Below are 16,803 nucleotides of genomic sequence, written 5' to 3' on the forward strand. Positions count from 1 at the left end.
GTCCATTTCAAAGCTTTAAAAGTGTAGTTTCCCTGTTTGCATCTACCCAGTAGTTTACCTGTTGAAACAAATCATCAAATAAGACCAAATCTGAGCTGGATCCTTCTCTGAAGAGTTTTTATGTTAACTGTTTTTATTAACATCTCTTTTAGGAATAAAACTCAACCTCATCGTGAATTTTCAACAGCATTTTTATGGATATCATTATCTAGATGCATTTGTTACTCTAATGTTGCTTCTAAACCAAGATGCTACAGATTGAGTGTTTAGCACCACTGACAGAGGTGTCTGAACTCACGGGGACATAAGGACAAGGAACTAAAAACAGAAGTAATTTCTCAATTTTGGTCACTAATTTTCTGTTTGATAGGCTTATTAATAGAAGGATTTTTTTTCTTAGTTATAATTAAAATTTAGTTTTAAAAACTTTCAGCGAGTGACATTACCTCTTGTTGGCTCTCTTCTTGGTCCATTACAATAGGCTGAGTGACAAGTACACCAAGCAAAGTAGCCCATGTCTCCTCAAACTGGGTACGGCTGATCCATCCTAAGGAAACACTCAGAGATAGCCATTCATGTCTTAATACAAACTTAAACATGGAACAGCATTAAAGAAACAGCACATTGTTTCTACAGATTCGATTTCATACTTCTTCCTATTCAGTTCAGCATTTTTGTAATCACCACAGCTTGAATTTAAACTGTTCTGTTTTAGAAAGCGAAGAATTCTTTAGAAGGGTTCTGAACATTATTATCCACGTGGTCCTCTTCAGGTTATTTCTTACGTATATTTAGATATTTTGACTGTCCAACTTTAAAAGCAATGAGATCTATCATGCTTTCACAATACAGAAAAGCATCCAAAAGCTGCACTTTCTTTCCTGTGAGGACTGGCACAGAAAATCCCATAATGATCCAAGAAATCTTCATGCCATAAAAGCAGAATGAATTGCCTAGAAACAGGCCATTAAAATTCAAGCACTTTGGAAAAGTTTTTCCAAACTGATTTCTAGCAATAGATTGTAGAGGATTCTGTAACAGTACTCCGCAGTTTATACTTAAGATACCTAAAGTGCTAAAAAAGCAAATGTCATCTTAGGTCTTACAGTGTTCAAATAAAAAACAGTACTACACCACAAGCCATTTAAAAAATAACCTGTAGATCAAGCAAAAAAACATAGACTTGTAAGCACATGGAAAATTTGGTACATTGACAGCCTCATCTGTTAAGGAAGGCTTGAAATCTTAAGCCTCACACTGTTCCCCCTCAGTAAACCTTTATATACCCAGAAGCTTTAAAGTGACAGCATCTCACTTAAAATATTGAGTGTGGCACAGCAAATTCAATTCATATACTGTGCATGAATAAAAAAGGCAGGGTAGAGCAAAACATTGTTAGACACGCTATCAAGCGTATGCTTCATAAAACAGGCAGCTATTCTTAGAACACACTAAAATGACTTCAGAGTTGGAACAGTTTTTTCTCTCTATTTCTGTAATTTCTCATTTTCACTCTACATTGAGAAAAATGCAAGAATTATTACAGCACAATTACTAACCTGCTCTGAAATATTATTTCTCGTCTAAATATGCAACAATAGTAAATAAAAATGGTACCAAACTCTGATGACTTCGCAACACAGGTAAATACTCAATAAGTGCCATCTGTATTCATTTTTATGTTTGTACATACCAAGTGTATTAATGCGATAGATGAACTCTTTAAAGATTTCTTTTTCTTGAAGAAACTCAACTGGGATTTCAGGAAAAACTGTGCCAAAGTCACCTGCAGGCTTTGGCGACCAGCCTAATTTCCAGACCTGATAAAACATAAAGACTATTACTATTCCGAAACAGTAATAGCATTAACATGACAACTATGTATGTAGCAACGTATAGCACCATTCAAATGCAATGAGACATGAATAACTAAAATAATTCTCCAAACACAAAAATCTTATAGAAAGATTAAATAACTAACATACAGCATATTTTACACTATTTATTTCTTTTTTTATTTCTTTTTTTTTTTCTTTGCACATTTCTCATTATGAATTAGTTATTTAGTCCTAAAGTCCAAGTAAATAATGTTCCCATCATACTTTTCAGTTTAGAAATGTTATGCTAAGTGCTAGCTGAATCCTAGGTTGAATGCAGAAAATACACTGAGATGAAATTCAGGGAAAACAGTTCACATATAACAGATGGCTGAAAAAGCACAAAGATGCATCCAAGAGTGGTCAGAGAAGTCTTAATCCCTAAAATTAGTACTTTTAGACATCCCTCACAAACACAGTGCTGAGAAACTGTACATATGGATCATGAAACCCCCTTCTGCTTTACTTCATAAGCACCTGAAAACATTTCTGGTAATTGTTTAGAAGTTTTTAAAATCAGCTTAAAGTCATTTACTCACTAACAGCACATTGAAAGTAATCATGAGGTGTTATTAAATCCACATTGCATCTGCCAAAAAGTAGAAGTTGAAATATTTTGTCCAAAGGATCCAAGATGAGTTAGGAAAGAAAGGTAAGATACAATCCAGAAGTATCTGCATAGCATGCCACTACGAAATATCTGAGTTAGTTCAGACACTAGGACTACCCTCAGCATCTTTGTGGTACTTAGCATGGAGTAAAATGAGCTTGTGAATTCAGATATAAAAAAAAAAGGTAGCAGTGTAGATTTTGCACTCTTTCCAGGGTTAAATGATTCTGCTGAGCAGAAGGAAATATTAGCCCTAATAAAGCACCCAAATCCCTATTTATTTTTTTTTAATTACTGCCTGGACACTCATTCACATAAGAACGTAAGGAACAACTACAATCCTTTTAAATTAGAATTCTCACCCCAAAATAACTCTTATTTGATATCTTTACAACACTTTGCTACTTCACGTTTAAAAAGCTAAACTATGTGATCAAAGTAGCAAAATATTGAAGTCCTAGTGAAAAAAAAAAGATGCAGCCCCATGTTTGATTTTTCAAAAAGTTATTCATTATTTTTTTACATACTGAAAATAAAACAAACATACCAAGGGAGGCACTCTTGTGTAACTGTTCACTAGAGGCAGCCTTGCTAAACTGATGATGATATTCTTGAGGACAGGAGTCAGAAACGCTGGGATACTGCTGTTTCTTTGATGCCCCAAAGCCAGGACAGTCTGTAAACATTCCACCATCTCAGCTACCATTTCACAAGCTGCAGTAATGTGTTTATTTTCTTGAGAAAAAAAAAAAATTCAGTTTTACGAATCTATTCAAAACACACCAGTTAAAATCATACAGAAAAAAAACAAGAATGCTTAATTAAAGAATATGTTGACTAAGGACAAAGAGGATGTAGGACAAAAATGTTATACAAGACTTCATCTGGTTAAAGACTACTACTACCACCCTCTCTGCAAATGTTGCTTGCCTGTCTCAATGCTGGAGAATACCGATAGCTGACATCTGCCAGCAGAGCAGATATGTCAGTTTCCTAACCCCAGCAAGCCACACTGAATAGTGCATTTCTTACAATTAAAATTGACCAAACTCAACTATCTTACAAAAAACATTTTCATAACTGGCTCTATTCTAGATCTGATAAGCAGGGTCATTTCTGTAGATGGAACTGGTTTCTGAATCTACACCAGCATAACTGAAAACAGAAAACAATGCTGTCCACTCTTGTGGACAACATTTGACATTCGCCCCAATACAGTACTCCTATACAGTAGAAAGGCAGATAACCGATTTGCCATTTATATCAGAAGTATTAGTAGATAGATTCTACACCTCCACATGAAATTTAGAAATCCTACACCACTCTAAAAAGCTCAGTCTGCAGCATGCTGAACAGCTGACAGGACCCCCCCCAAAAAAGAATCTCCTTTAATGTTTAGCTTTCAAGACAAAAATTATATATATTAAATATAAGTTGACATTTTTAATAAGCATTTATCAAAAACTAGTAAGCTCTCAGATAAACTCCTATTGTTAGAAAAATTTAGTTATTGAAAGGGGACCTACAGTTTTTTCATCAAAAATAGAATTCACTGTTTACTTACTCTGTGTGTTTGAATCAACTTCATCCTCATTTAAGCCTTTTGAAGTATTCTTCTTTCTTTCAGGACTAAGAAGTTGATTTCCAGGTTCAACTGCAACTGAAGTAAGACAAAAATATTTAAAAGATACAGACATTATATACCTCATATAACACTTTTTCCTCCTCAAAACCACACCGTAGCATTGCATATTTACATTTCCAAGGAATCTGCTAAGTTCAAAAGTGAACACAAGATTTTAAATGTGAAATTAAAATAGTAAAAATAAAGTTGTCAAAGAAATAACTAGAAAAGATTCACAAGAAACATTCCAGACACCTAGCAGTGATGACCGAATTTATTAAGGAATTTTTTTCATAGGTGTTCAAAGTGGACTCACCTGCTTCTATAATAAACCTAATGCAGTTAATTAAGGAGCAAGCATATGTTACATTAACTGCAGAAGCCAACAAGTTCCAGAGGTTAGGCTGCTGTAATGTCAAACAGCAACAATCCAGAGCAGCTTGAAGATCTATACTTAGTGGAAGCTGGTCATGCATTAAACGCCATGATAATGCCTATGGAAAAGTAAAAATTTCCCATTAATATCAAATTCTCCCAATACATGAATTTATAGCTGAAAGCTGGTTTTTTTTTTGTGCTTTATTTTATTATACAGGAATAAGTAAGGCTCTTATTAGCAAATAGTATAGAATGCTTCTTTTCTAAGAAAGCAGAAAACTACAAAAAAAACCATGAGTATTAAATGGGAAAAAAGAAAAAAGCAAACAACAAAAACAAAAAAGTCAAAGAAAAACCTTTTCTATTCAACATCCAAAAAGTGCTGGGCATTTCTCCCAAATGCCAAGATCATTCCATCATTCAGTCAACCTCTTCTCGTAAAAAGCTACCCTTGCCCCATAAGCCAACTGAATTTTCTATCACAGATCAAGTAAAATAACCACTGAATAAACTTCTACAGTAAGACAAGAAAGTTGTCCAGATCAAAAGTCACTCCACGGTGATCAATTTAAGTCAAAGTTGCTTCCTCTACCAATATTTCATCACATTTTTATTGATGGTTTAGTTTCTTACCTCTACTGACATAACCACAAATTTCAGGATATCATCCTCTTTATCAGGAGGAACACGGAGACCAGTTGGTAGTTTTGAGAGTAACAACAAATACTGAGCCAGAGCACGACAAAGTGTCATCACTGACCGATAGATCACCTCATCTCCTAGAAGACAAGACTGAATGAAATCTAGCAGTTTGAATTTTTCCCATCAACAAATATTTTTCAGAATTATTTCATAGGCACTTTTATGCCAAGTATCTTTTTTTTTTTTTTTTTTTTTAAATTTCATGAATTGACAAGATATCTGTAAACTACCTTTGCAGAGGAGAGAATAAACTTAAGAAGACCACTATTTCTATTACCAAAGATATCGCTTAGCTTTTTCCAGTAGGCTGATGGCTCAGTTGGCAATACTGGTTGGAAAACCTGGTGGTTGGCAGGAAGGTTTAGTACAGTGGTAGACACATGATCCAGAGTTACCCTCCGAGATGTTTCGAAGAGGCTACTCTTCTGGTCTCTTGAGATTTCATTCATACCAAGGCTTAAACAAGGCGCTAACAAGCTTAGGTTGAATTCCTGAAATCAAACAGTAAATAAAAAGTAAAGAAATTGCTTTTAAAGAGAATCTAAGTATTTGATGGAACTATTCTGGCAAATTAATATAGTGGTAAATTAATAGTTTATTAACTTAATTAACTTATAAGACCTCCACTCTGTTATGTTATGTAACAACACCATAATTAAGGTTCTATTTAATTTCTAAACACCAATATGCTGGGGTGGAAAGGAAAAACAATATATTCAGTACATGTTTTCAGAATACGTGAATAAAGCTCTGATGACCTGTATATATGAAATCTTCAAGAATAGGTGCCAAACAAGTTTTTACTATAATGGAAAGAATAGTAAGGCATATGGAAAATAAGGCAATTGGTGACAGCCAACATGGCTTCACTAAGGGCAGAATTGTGCCTGACAAATCTGGTGACCTTCTATAACAGCATTTACAGCACTGGTGGATAGGGGAAAAGCAATTGACACCATCTACCTGGACTGGTGCAGAGCATTTGACACTGTCCCCCATGATATCCTTGTCTCTAAATTGGAGAGACAAGGATTTGACAAATGGACAACTTGCTGGAAGTGGCTAGATGGTTGCACTCAAAGTGTTGCAGTCAACATCTCAATGTCCAAGTGGAGATCAGTGATGAGGGGTGTTCCTCAGGAGTCAGTATTGGGACCAGCGCTGTTTAACAACTTTGCCAGTGACATGGACAGTGTGATTGACACCATGGACAGTGCTGATGACACCAAGCTGCATGGCGCAGTTGCCCTGCTCTAAAGAAGAAATGCCATCCAGAGGGACCTCGACAGGCCTGAGAGGTGGGCCTGTGCTAACCTCATGAAATTCAACAAGGCCAAGCGCAAGGTCTCACACCTGGGCCAGGGAAATTCCAAGCACAAATACAAGCTGGATGGAGAATGAATTGAGAGCAGCCCCGATGAGAAGGACTTGGGCATGCTGGTTGATGAGAAGCTCAACATGAGCTGGCAATGTGAGTTTACCAACCATATCCTGGGCTGCATCAAAAGCAGCAGGTCAAGTGAGGCGATTCTCCTTCTCTACTCTGCTCTCATGAGACCCCACCTGGAGCCCTGCATTCAGCTCTGGGGCCCTCCAACATAAGGAGGGCATGGACCTATTAGAGAAGGCCACGAGGATGATAAAGGGGCTGGAGCACCTCTCTGATGCAGACAGGCTGAGAGAGTTGGAGTTGTTCAGCCTGGAGAAGAGAAGGCTCCAGGGAGACCTTATAATAGTCTTCCAGTACCTTAAGGGGGCTACAGGAAAGCTGGGGAGGGACTCTTTGTCAGGGAGCGTGGTGATAGGACAATGAGTAATGGTTTTAAACAAAAAGAGGATAGGTTTAGATTAGATATATGGAAGAAATTCTTCATTCAGAGGGTTGTGAGGCACTGGAAGAGGTTGCCCAGAGAAGCTGTGGATGCCCCATCCCTGGAAGTGCTTTGGGCAACCTGGTCTGATGGGAGGTGTCCCTGCCCATGGCAGGCAGGTGGGAACTAGATGATCTTTAAGATCCCTTCTAACCCAAACCATTCTGTGAGTCTATGAAATTGATTCTTCAGAAGATTTCATCATAAACAAACTGCAAATTCCTCAATGGGGACAAAAAGGGACCTTTTGCTGACAGTATGTCCCAGAGAATTTATATCCCTGATATGCAAAGTATAAAATAACCTACTGTCTTCTGCCTAAGAACTTAATGCATTTCCCTTTTTTCCCTTTTCCCCAACCTTATTATCAGAAGTTCCTAAACCACTTTTGCCGGAACTTTCCAAAAATATATCAAGTTAAACAGCTAGCAATTCGGCTCAAAATATTAAAATTTAGCAGAAATATGAGTAGTTGAGCACAGGGCTGAAAAGTGCAAGCTCTATCAGTTATTTCACATGCATGTTTGGACAAGTCACTGCCTGCCATATTTGACCTGGTAGAAGAACAACTACTATCATCAATTCACAAACATCACAGAAATCTTACATTTCCTCTTTAAAACAAATAGAAATAAACAAACTTGAAAATAAAATGGCAAGTCACAATTTAGCTTACAAGTTTTATTGTCTACCCCTGAAATAACTCTAGTAAATGGAATTTTAAATTCTAAAAGAAGTTAGAAAGATAAACTACACCTTTCAAACTCCACACCATTGATATTTGAATACTAACCATGTTTCTTCTCAAAATGAGAAAGTGTAAAATCTATTCAAAAATGGCTTCCCACTATCATTTCTGCATACCAGCAGCAAATGTACTGGACAAAATTCAAGCAAAATATATTCTCAGAAAACCTAGTTGTACTTCATGACATATTCACTCTCTGTGGCCTGTTAGAGCCATATTACAAGTCAGCTAGCACAGATGAAAATTTCAGAAGCATCTGGCACTGTAAAAGACCATATGACAAAATGAGAAAATTATGTAAAGTGATAAAACTGTGGATTTTTGTTATTGTAATATATAAACTAACCTTCATTTCCACTCTATACATCCAACCTGTAGTATTAGAAAACTAATATCAACAGCATTGCTAAAGACAATTGAAAAATATTCAGTGTTTTAGTTTCCCAAATGAAATGAAGTTAAGAATATCAACTACCAGTATCATATAAATTCGAAACGCTTATATTTAAAGAACCTAGTCTATTAATACTATCAATTAGAACATGAGACGTATTTCATTACAACATATTCATTTGATTCAGATCTATCTGACAAAAAAGTTACCTTGCAGGTCATGAAGGAGTTCAAGTCAGGCTGAGGAATCTTATTTACCAGTTCTGCACCTTCTAGTAGTGCTGAGTCTGACTTGATGCAACACTGCGACCTCACTAGTGACACATACCAGTCCTTTAATAATTGAAAAAATAAATTTAGTACATATTTGTTTTCAGAAAATAACATTTTGAGGGGTGGGGGAAAATTGCCTGCTGGCATTGAATTGTGGTCCTTTTAAGAGATAAATAGGCCACATTAATGTCAAGAAGAAGAAAAAAGCAAAGAAACTACAAAAACAGCAATAAGAAAAACATGAGAAAAAGCAAAACAGGTAACAGATGAATGAACCATCTTAAAAGAGACAAATAGATATCCTTGGCAAATTGTCTATTTCCACAGAGGCTGGACACTAAACAAGGTAAAATAAAGTTTAGCATGTAGCACAGATATACTAGTATTGTAAAGCTGATGAGAGTGTCTAGAAAATAACCCGTTACACCTACTGATAACGACTGTTGTGCAGTCAAACACGACACTAATAGGAAAAAAATACTGTAACAAAGGAAGAATCATTGGCCAAATATTTTGCAAGGAGCAAAAGATTCTTTAAGCAAAGAAATTTCCAAATATAATCTTACTTTGTCTAGAATTACATTCTCCAAAGCTGGTTGGCCTTCTCCATCTAGTGGGTGTGAGGTAACCACAGGTGAAGGACTAGTTGTGTCTGGTGCTACCATAAGTCGAAACCTATCCAAGAGCGAGTAAAGTCTTTGGTGTCTGAAAACAGAGGAACATATCAAAGATCTAACTTAGTTTCATAAATCATCTAGAACTAGAAACAGATACAGTGAACAACTCCTAATTCTGTGAGAGAAAAGCACTAGGGTTATACGTTCTTTGTTGGATACATGCACTCGCATAATGCGTAACTGCAAACTTCATCAGCTACCAGTACCAAAACAAATGAACTGCATACCACCAACAATAAAGAATTAAATTGATACAGATTTTGAATTTGTAAATGCTTACGCATAAAATACAAGTTGTTCAATTACTTTATGCAGTAAATATTTTTATTGAAAAAGAAGAATTAAATTTAATGTACAAATCTGACTGCAGATGAATATATTCTAAGAGATACCAAATAAGAATCCACTTCTATGAGAAAATGGAGAATATAGTAAAATTTAATTTAAATACAAGATTAAGAATTTCTTAGAAGAAATTTCTCAAGAACTTTGTGGATTTAAAAGCCACTGCCATCTAAAGGTTTTTGTTTATTTTTCTGATTCCAGTACTGCTATCAAAAGCATGTACCTCAAAGTCATTTGGAGACTTCGGATTTTTTATTTTTTTTATTTTTAAGCTAAATCTAATCTTACCTAGGAAGGTACTCTACTATCAGTCTACTGCCATCTTGGGTCTTGAGCTTTATATTCTTTCCCTCTACTACTATTTCCTATTTCAGTGAACAGATATTAACTGCAAACAGCAATGACATCAGGAAGATTCTATTACTCTCTCCAACATCAAATACGGTTTTTGCAAGAATTGTATCATTTACTCCATTTTAAAATAATATTTCACTTTTAAAAAGCTGAGAGATTAAGAATTTTATCACAGTTGTCTGAAAAAAACAACAAACACCTTGGACTGACAAAATTCTGCAAAAGTCTGGGAAAGATAAAGTTGCTTTCAGTAATGTAACCTTTGCCAAAGAATTAATTTGGGGTGACTCTCTCTAAAAAGCTAAATTCTGAATGGGATGGGGTAGAGAAGAGAATTTGATGTCTGTGAGCCTTTGGCTTTCTTGATTTTGTGATATATTTAAGAATTAAACAACCAACACAACAATCCTTGAGTCAAAATACGCGTACCTCTCAAATGAGACTTTACTTCTGTTTTTACCTCCAAACAGAATTCACCATCTTACCTTACCAAAAAAAAATCGCATTTGCTACTAGAACATTACTTAGCTTGACATCTAAACACGTACTGGTATTATTTACCTTGTTGCTAATCCACTGTTTTGAAGGTATTCCTGAATTCTATCCAGTTCTTCAACTGGTAACTGAGTAATGCTGTTCTATAGGAAAGAGTCACAAGAATTTTATAAGACAAAAATCAGTAAACTACCCATATGTACTTTGAACAGATTAGGAAATTCAAATGCAGATAAAGTTAAATGCAATCATTCATATATTAGTGTTCTTTTCCACAGAAATCACTTAAATTAAAATACATCAATTAAGATGTTTAAAATATTACATTTGATTATATTACTATCACTACGCAAACTGATTTGCAAATGAATATATTTATCTTTACCTGTAAAGTTGCAGCCAAAAGCATTTCTACCCGACGGCAAGCTAGTGTGTCAACCATGCGAGCAAGCACACGGAATGGAGTACACAGAAGCTTATCAATATACAATGTTAAGACAGCCCCAGACTGGCTGAGATGTATCCCCTCTAAGCACTGTAAAGTCTTCTTCAGAGTTGTAGGCTAAATGATGAAAGAAAACAAAAAAGCTAAGTTACATATCTGACAATATCTAATATTAGTTACATATCTAACATATCTAATAATCCTACATATCTAGTAGGATTAAATAGAGTGTTGAAACAAACAAAAAAATCAATTAGAATACAAAGATGTTAACGCTAATGAGAAAGGTATTTATAGAAAAGAACAGCAGCAGACAACTAGCTGACCAATATAACGACTGAATGAATCTCATCTAACTTTTAAGTATTTTACTCACATGCCTAAGGCACTAATGTAGTTACAGTAGACTTGTCCATAGACAATAGGAAGAGAGAAGCAACTTTACCAGGTTGTTCAAGAAACTCCCACCACTACCTCCTAGAGGAAGTCCAGGAAGTACTACTCCCACTGAGAGAGCTCCTAAGCTTAAGAGTGAGGCATACAACCTTACATCCCTATAAATCATCATCAGCTCCTTTTAAATTGGAAACTAAAATAATAAACAGAAATTATACACTGAATTTCTGAAGCAATGTGTCCCTCATCAAGAGACGCAGATCAGTTGGGGAAGGCATGAGCTTGAAATCATTTTCATGTCGTTAGGGCCTATGAAGATGAACTAGTTCCTGTTCCCAACTCTGTAGTTACTAGTAGTTATTCATGTAACCAAGGTACTGAAATCAAAGATCAAAGCTAGAGCTTTAATTTGCCCCTCATATTTATTATGCAGAATAATATCCAAAAAGGAAGAAAAGCAGCTTAGCCAACTCTACTTGAATTTATAGATTTGATGGATAGGAACACATCTGACACTGAAATGGCTAATACATTCTAAGGTTCATTGTTTGCATTTTTTACAAATAACTTCAAAAATAAAATTATAAATTGATAAATGACCAAGGAATGTCAGAATTTGCATACTTATATTTCAATTTAACTTGAACTGATAAGTGGCTTTATTCTTAAAAAAAAAAAGCAAGTTAAACTCACAGCTGCAAGGTTCTCACACCGTGATTGAATGGCCTGGATAAAGAGACCACTGGCTGCTGAATTCCTGTGAACAGCGCTAATGAAGTCTTGTACTGGAGGCTCATGGGACAGATTAATCAAGTCTTGAACATGATTCACAATAAGCCAGGTCAAGTGTTCTGAATCATGTAGGTTTTGACACTAAAAGGGAAAAAAAAAAAAAAAAACTAAAATCTGATTCCAGTAATATGCAGGGTTAGTGTTTAATTACTAAAAATCTTACCTGACACATGAAGTTTTTCATACATAATTCCAGTAACTGTTTTAAAATAACAGTGTAAAGTGTCTGTATTGTAATACTGCCATCATCATTTTTTACATGACAGTTTTTTTCAAATGCTTTTGAACTCATGGCAAATTAAGAGTGTCATGATGAATTTATAATAATCTTTTCTAATATCATTACAATAAATGGGAATTTATTATGCTAAAAGGGAATGGCACGAAGTTGCATCAGGAGAGGTTTAGACTGGGTGTTAGGAAAAGGTTCTTCACTGTTAGGGTGGCCAGGCACTGGAACAGGCTCCCCAGGGAAGTGGTTAGGGCACTGAGACTGCTGGAGTTCAAGAAGCATACGAACAATGCTCTCAAAAAGTTAAAAAATAAATTTTTAAGTAGTCCTATATGGAGCTGGGAGTTGGACTCAATGATCCTCATGGGTCCCTTCCAACTCAAGACATTCTATGATTCTAAAAACCCAGGTTAGAAACAAGTAAATTGAGAAGGTCATTTCAGAGGTGCCTGTTTGTCAGAGGTTCAATGTTGTCTGCCAGAAACTGTGCTGCTACTACTAACGTTGGGAAATCTAACACTTCTTAGTATGTTCCTAGCAACTCACAAGTAATCGATACAATACCCAGCAGATTGTTCTATTACCTACTAAGTGTCCTTAGACAAGCCCCATGAGAATTAGTTCAGAAGAGAAAAAAATTCCAAATGAGATCATACCTGATCTTACAGAAGTGCCCCCTGAAAATGAAATAATTAGTTTCACAAGTCGTGAACCAGACTCAGTTGATGCATACCAGTAATAAAAAACTGTCAGCCTAATAACTCACAACTGTAGTTACAAAATTCATAATTCAAAACTTACAACATAGTCACAGAAAAGAATGAGTGCTCCTCTTCTCACTATCTCTCGATTGCACATGCCGCGTTTAGACTCTGAATCTGATTCATCACTGTCTCCACATATCTGAGGGCTAAGTAATTTAGTAGTAGACAGACTGTGTCTCCTGCAAGAAGCACATTATATTTTATTACTATGGCTATTGAAACATTAAAAAAAATTTGGAATAATCTACCAGTAAGAAGCCTTTATATAGTACTTATTTTCCCAGAAATTTCATTTTAACAATATACCGCTTTGAAATAGACACCTTGCTTTTCATCACTCTTTACTTTCTAACAATTGTAGTACTACTTTTCGGTCAGTGTTCGTTGCTTCTTTGAACAGTCTGAAGAACTAAACAGGTTATTTAAGAGAAAAACACGGGCTATTGCATCTCTGGTAGAATAACACAACATAATTCTGTTTCTTCACACCATGAGGTTGAACTGAAGTCAGAATCTCACGTTTGAGCACTTCTCTTTCAAAGTACTGATCCATTCATGTTGTAAATCAAAATTAAACTTCCCTAACATTCACTGCACAAACATCAGAAATTTCTCTCAGTTTTTAATCTCCCTCTACAGTTTATGGAGGGATACCCACCCACCCACATAGTGATCCCACCTTACACCCAAAGGAGGGATCATCCTCACGTCAGAAGTGTCTGACGGGGGGGGGGGGGGGGGGGGGGGGGGGGGGGGAGGGGGGGAAGAGGGGTGACCCAACCTCAGACCAAAAGTTCACAATTTTAGACAAGATTTCTGAATATCAGACAACTCATGTTAAGTGACATTACTACTAATGTCACTTTATAATGAATCAGCACAGTGCTGACAGTATGTTTTAACATTTAGTGCTGGACCAACTGACAGAGATGACAGATGTACCTAGAACGTACTGATCAGACACACTTACATAAACACATCCGTGTATAACCAGCCAGTGCAGATGATATCTGCTAGAAGATGAAATAAGAAGTCTCCATAGATGCATGAAACCTGCTATATTGAATATTTTGTTACAGCTATTTCCATAATTAAAGTATACAGATGGGAATTTTACACAGATGGGAGTTTTATAGTCTTCAAAGCGTAGAGGTTCCCTGACAGATCTTTTGAGGAACAACTGAACGCAGGATGCACTTCCTTAGTTCGAAAGACATACTGCCAGAACAGACAGTTACGTAAATACACATATGTACAAAATAAACGCAGAACTACCTATCTCAGAATCTAGGTAGTACTATTCAACAGTTGACAAGCTTAGCAGATTAAAAACTAGATTATTTTTTTTCATACAGTTGTACCAAATACAATTGAGAGACATGCTACTATTTTTAGGGATCAAAAAAATCTTACTTTGGAGTTTGATGCACTTCTGACCACCAGTTGTAGTTGGTGTAATTGACAAGAAGCAGGATCTGACACCAGAGAAGAACTAAAGAAGGATGTGTGGGAATCATGGACTGAACAAGGTCACTCAAACTTTCAAGGGTATAGAAACTACCATCGGATCCATCTCCTGTAAAAAGCCTGGTGGCTGCAGCTGTGATTCTTCTGAACATTCCTGAAAACAATAAAAGCATATTACAGTAACTATACTCTTGTCTGAATTTTGAAGATTCAAAATTTTTAGGGTACCCTGAGAAGAGAAAAGCTGTTTCATAAGCCAGTACCATTCCTGGAAAGAAGGTATACTCTGCATTATTTTGTTTTTTAAACACAATTGTAAGGCAGGTCATGCAGTTTGCCCAAGGGCAGTGTATGAACCAGCAGTAACCAGCTCCCAGTCTGAAACAATGCTTTAGATAAGACTATAAATGTAGTGAAACGTGTAGTCAACTTTTTATCTGTCATACATCAAAAGGTTTATCTAACACATACTTTTAAATTTGGTAAAGGTTTTCAATTACAGACCAGGATATTTTTTCTTTATAAAGTAAAACACAGAAATCCTAAATAAACACCATGCTAAAACTACTATTGCACACATTAAGGAAGATCACTTACAAGTTTCCTACATCAGCTGAGGAGTTCCCAAATATACTTATTTGAAACTCAACTTTCAACCTTCCATTCAAATTCTGAAGTATAAAAAGTACTTCTTTTAAAGCGATGAAAAGTCACTGCCCTGCATACTGAACTCTTAACACAGAAGATGAATTTTGCTTTCTGACTTGATACTTCTTTATTCATATACCAAATGAAGGAAGGGAAAAGAAGGAAAATGGAGACAAAGTTGTCTAAAGTTATATGACGACTTCACTTTATCCATACACTTTTTATTTCTATTGTACTTCAAAGTAGCACACTGGAAAATTTAATTTCTAATACAGTAGCTTCTTATAATTGCATATACAGCAGTCAGCAATGCTCACATTCTGAGAAAAACTATAATGAGTGAGAAGATAAGACAAGACATCCAAGTAGTGGATCCAATAGCAGTTAAAAATGAGAGAAGACCGTAGTCTATGTTCCCAAACACAAGTCACAATAAGGTGCAGCTGTAGTTAGCAGCATATAACTTAAAGAGAAATAAAATTAGAAAGTCTTTAACTGAACAACAGCCAAGTAGTACAAAATCAGGCACTTAATTAAACCTAAGCCTAAACCTGAAAGAAAATGCTAAGACATGAAGATATAGCTCATATGTCTGAACAACATTACTTCTACTCTGTAACACCGCATAAGGTAACCACAATACGATTAGTACTTAGAGTGGATTTGTAGTCTTAAATTAAATTCATTTCTAATGATCATGCAACACACGTATCCTGGTGCTTTGCATAAATATTTTAATATTTAATTTTAATTTTGCATGAAAGTTTCTACATAATTTTTGGCAAGAAATAATGCAGCTTGGAAGCCAGTTTCTACAGAAGAAGTAGCTGAGCCTTCCCTTTCCTTTATCGCCAGCTCCTACTGCTGAAGTACCCACTTCCCTGATTTCAATCACCAGCTTGATTTTCTAATTTCATTGGTCCTGGCTCAATCCCATTTAAACATTTACTCCAAATCACTTTGGCATAGGCTATTTGTTATAATCTGCGTTTCAAATATTTCTCAGTAACAGCAGTTAATGATACACACGTGCCTGTTACAGTACTTAAACAGTAACTACAATAGTAGCAAGCACATGGAAAAATAAGAGTGATCACTCACTACATTCAGAGCTGCAAGAAGCAGCTGGTAGCAATGACAGGAGCAGAACAAAGCTTTTCACCAAGAAAGGAGTTTATAACTGAACTCCATGGGAAGAGATTAGAAAGAAAAAATTAAAGGGCGTTGAAACATTTAACATGATTCTGTGTTTGTATTAACAGAGGTATTTAGTATTCCGTTTTTTGTTATTCACATCTAAGTAGGGAAGGACCGTAACTCCCATTTTACAGACGGGCCTGTAGAACGCAGTGATTTGTGCAACATCCAAGGAAGCCTATGAATGATCAGGGATTTGTGCCAACACCTTTTAAATTACAGCCAACTATTATAATCCAAGATCTGCAACAAAGTGATGATGTCAGCAGTATGGACAATGTGAAGAACTCAAACTAATATTCTGGACCAAGCAAAAGGTGCAAAGGCTTTCAAGGAATGTGGTCAGGAGAGATGCTTTATACCTTCTACCTCTTACCAACAAACAGAAAATTTAGCAAGAAATTTATGGTGATAGAGTGGAAAATATGGCAACAGAAAGTACCGGTAATAAGCCACTGGAGAGAGGATGAGGTTGTCTAGAATGCCAGAGTTATCAGGAACAGTAGTTAGCAATA

At 35.9% G+C, this 16,803-nt stretch overlaps 1 protein-coding gene across 2 annotated transcripts in view; it reads right to left on the bottom strand.

Moving 5' to 3' along the window:
- Positions 1–16,803, bottom strand: part of HTT (huntingtin) — an 85,625-nt gene that overhangs the window by 15,178 nt on the left and 53,644 nt on the right. For both annotated transcript variants that reach the window (XM_035547341.2, XM_035547340.2), the window contains exons 41-54: positions 14,390–14,597; positions 13,014–13,155; positions 11,882–12,061; positions 10,733–10,909; positions 10,414–10,490; positions 9,043–9,181; positions 8,414–8,536; positions 5,469–5,682; positions 5,123–5,268; positions 4,428–4,605; positions 4,052–4,147; positions 3,035–3,222; positions 1,694–1,820; positions 447–547 (exon numbers count right to left, since the gene is read on the bottom strand). In XM_035547341.2, coding sequence (XP_035403234.1) covers positions 447–547; positions 1,694–1,820; positions 3,035–3,222; positions 4,052–4,147; positions 4,428–4,605; positions 5,123–5,268; positions 5,469–5,682; positions 8,414–8,536; positions 9,043–9,181; positions 10,414–10,490; positions 10,733–10,909; positions 11,882–12,061; positions 13,014–13,155; positions 14,390–14,597 — 2,096 coding nt within the window. The remainder of the gene's footprint in view (positions 1–446; positions 548–1,693; positions 1,821–3,034; positions 3,223–4,051; positions 4,148–4,427; positions 4,606–5,122; positions 5,269–5,468; positions 5,683–8,413; positions 8,537–9,042; positions 9,182–10,413; positions 10,491–10,732; positions 10,910–11,881; positions 12,062–13,013; positions 13,156–14,389; positions 14,598–16,803) is intronic.

The sequence above is a fragment of the Cygnus atratus genome, chromosome 4 (genome assembly GCF_013377495.2).
Source record: "Cygnus atratus isolate AKBS03 ecotype Queensland, Australia chromosome 4, CAtr_DNAZoo_HiC_assembly, whole genome shotgun sequence".
NCBI classification, from domain to species: Eukaryota; Metazoa; Chordata; class Aves; order Anseriformes; family Anatidae; genus Cygnus; species Cygnus atratus.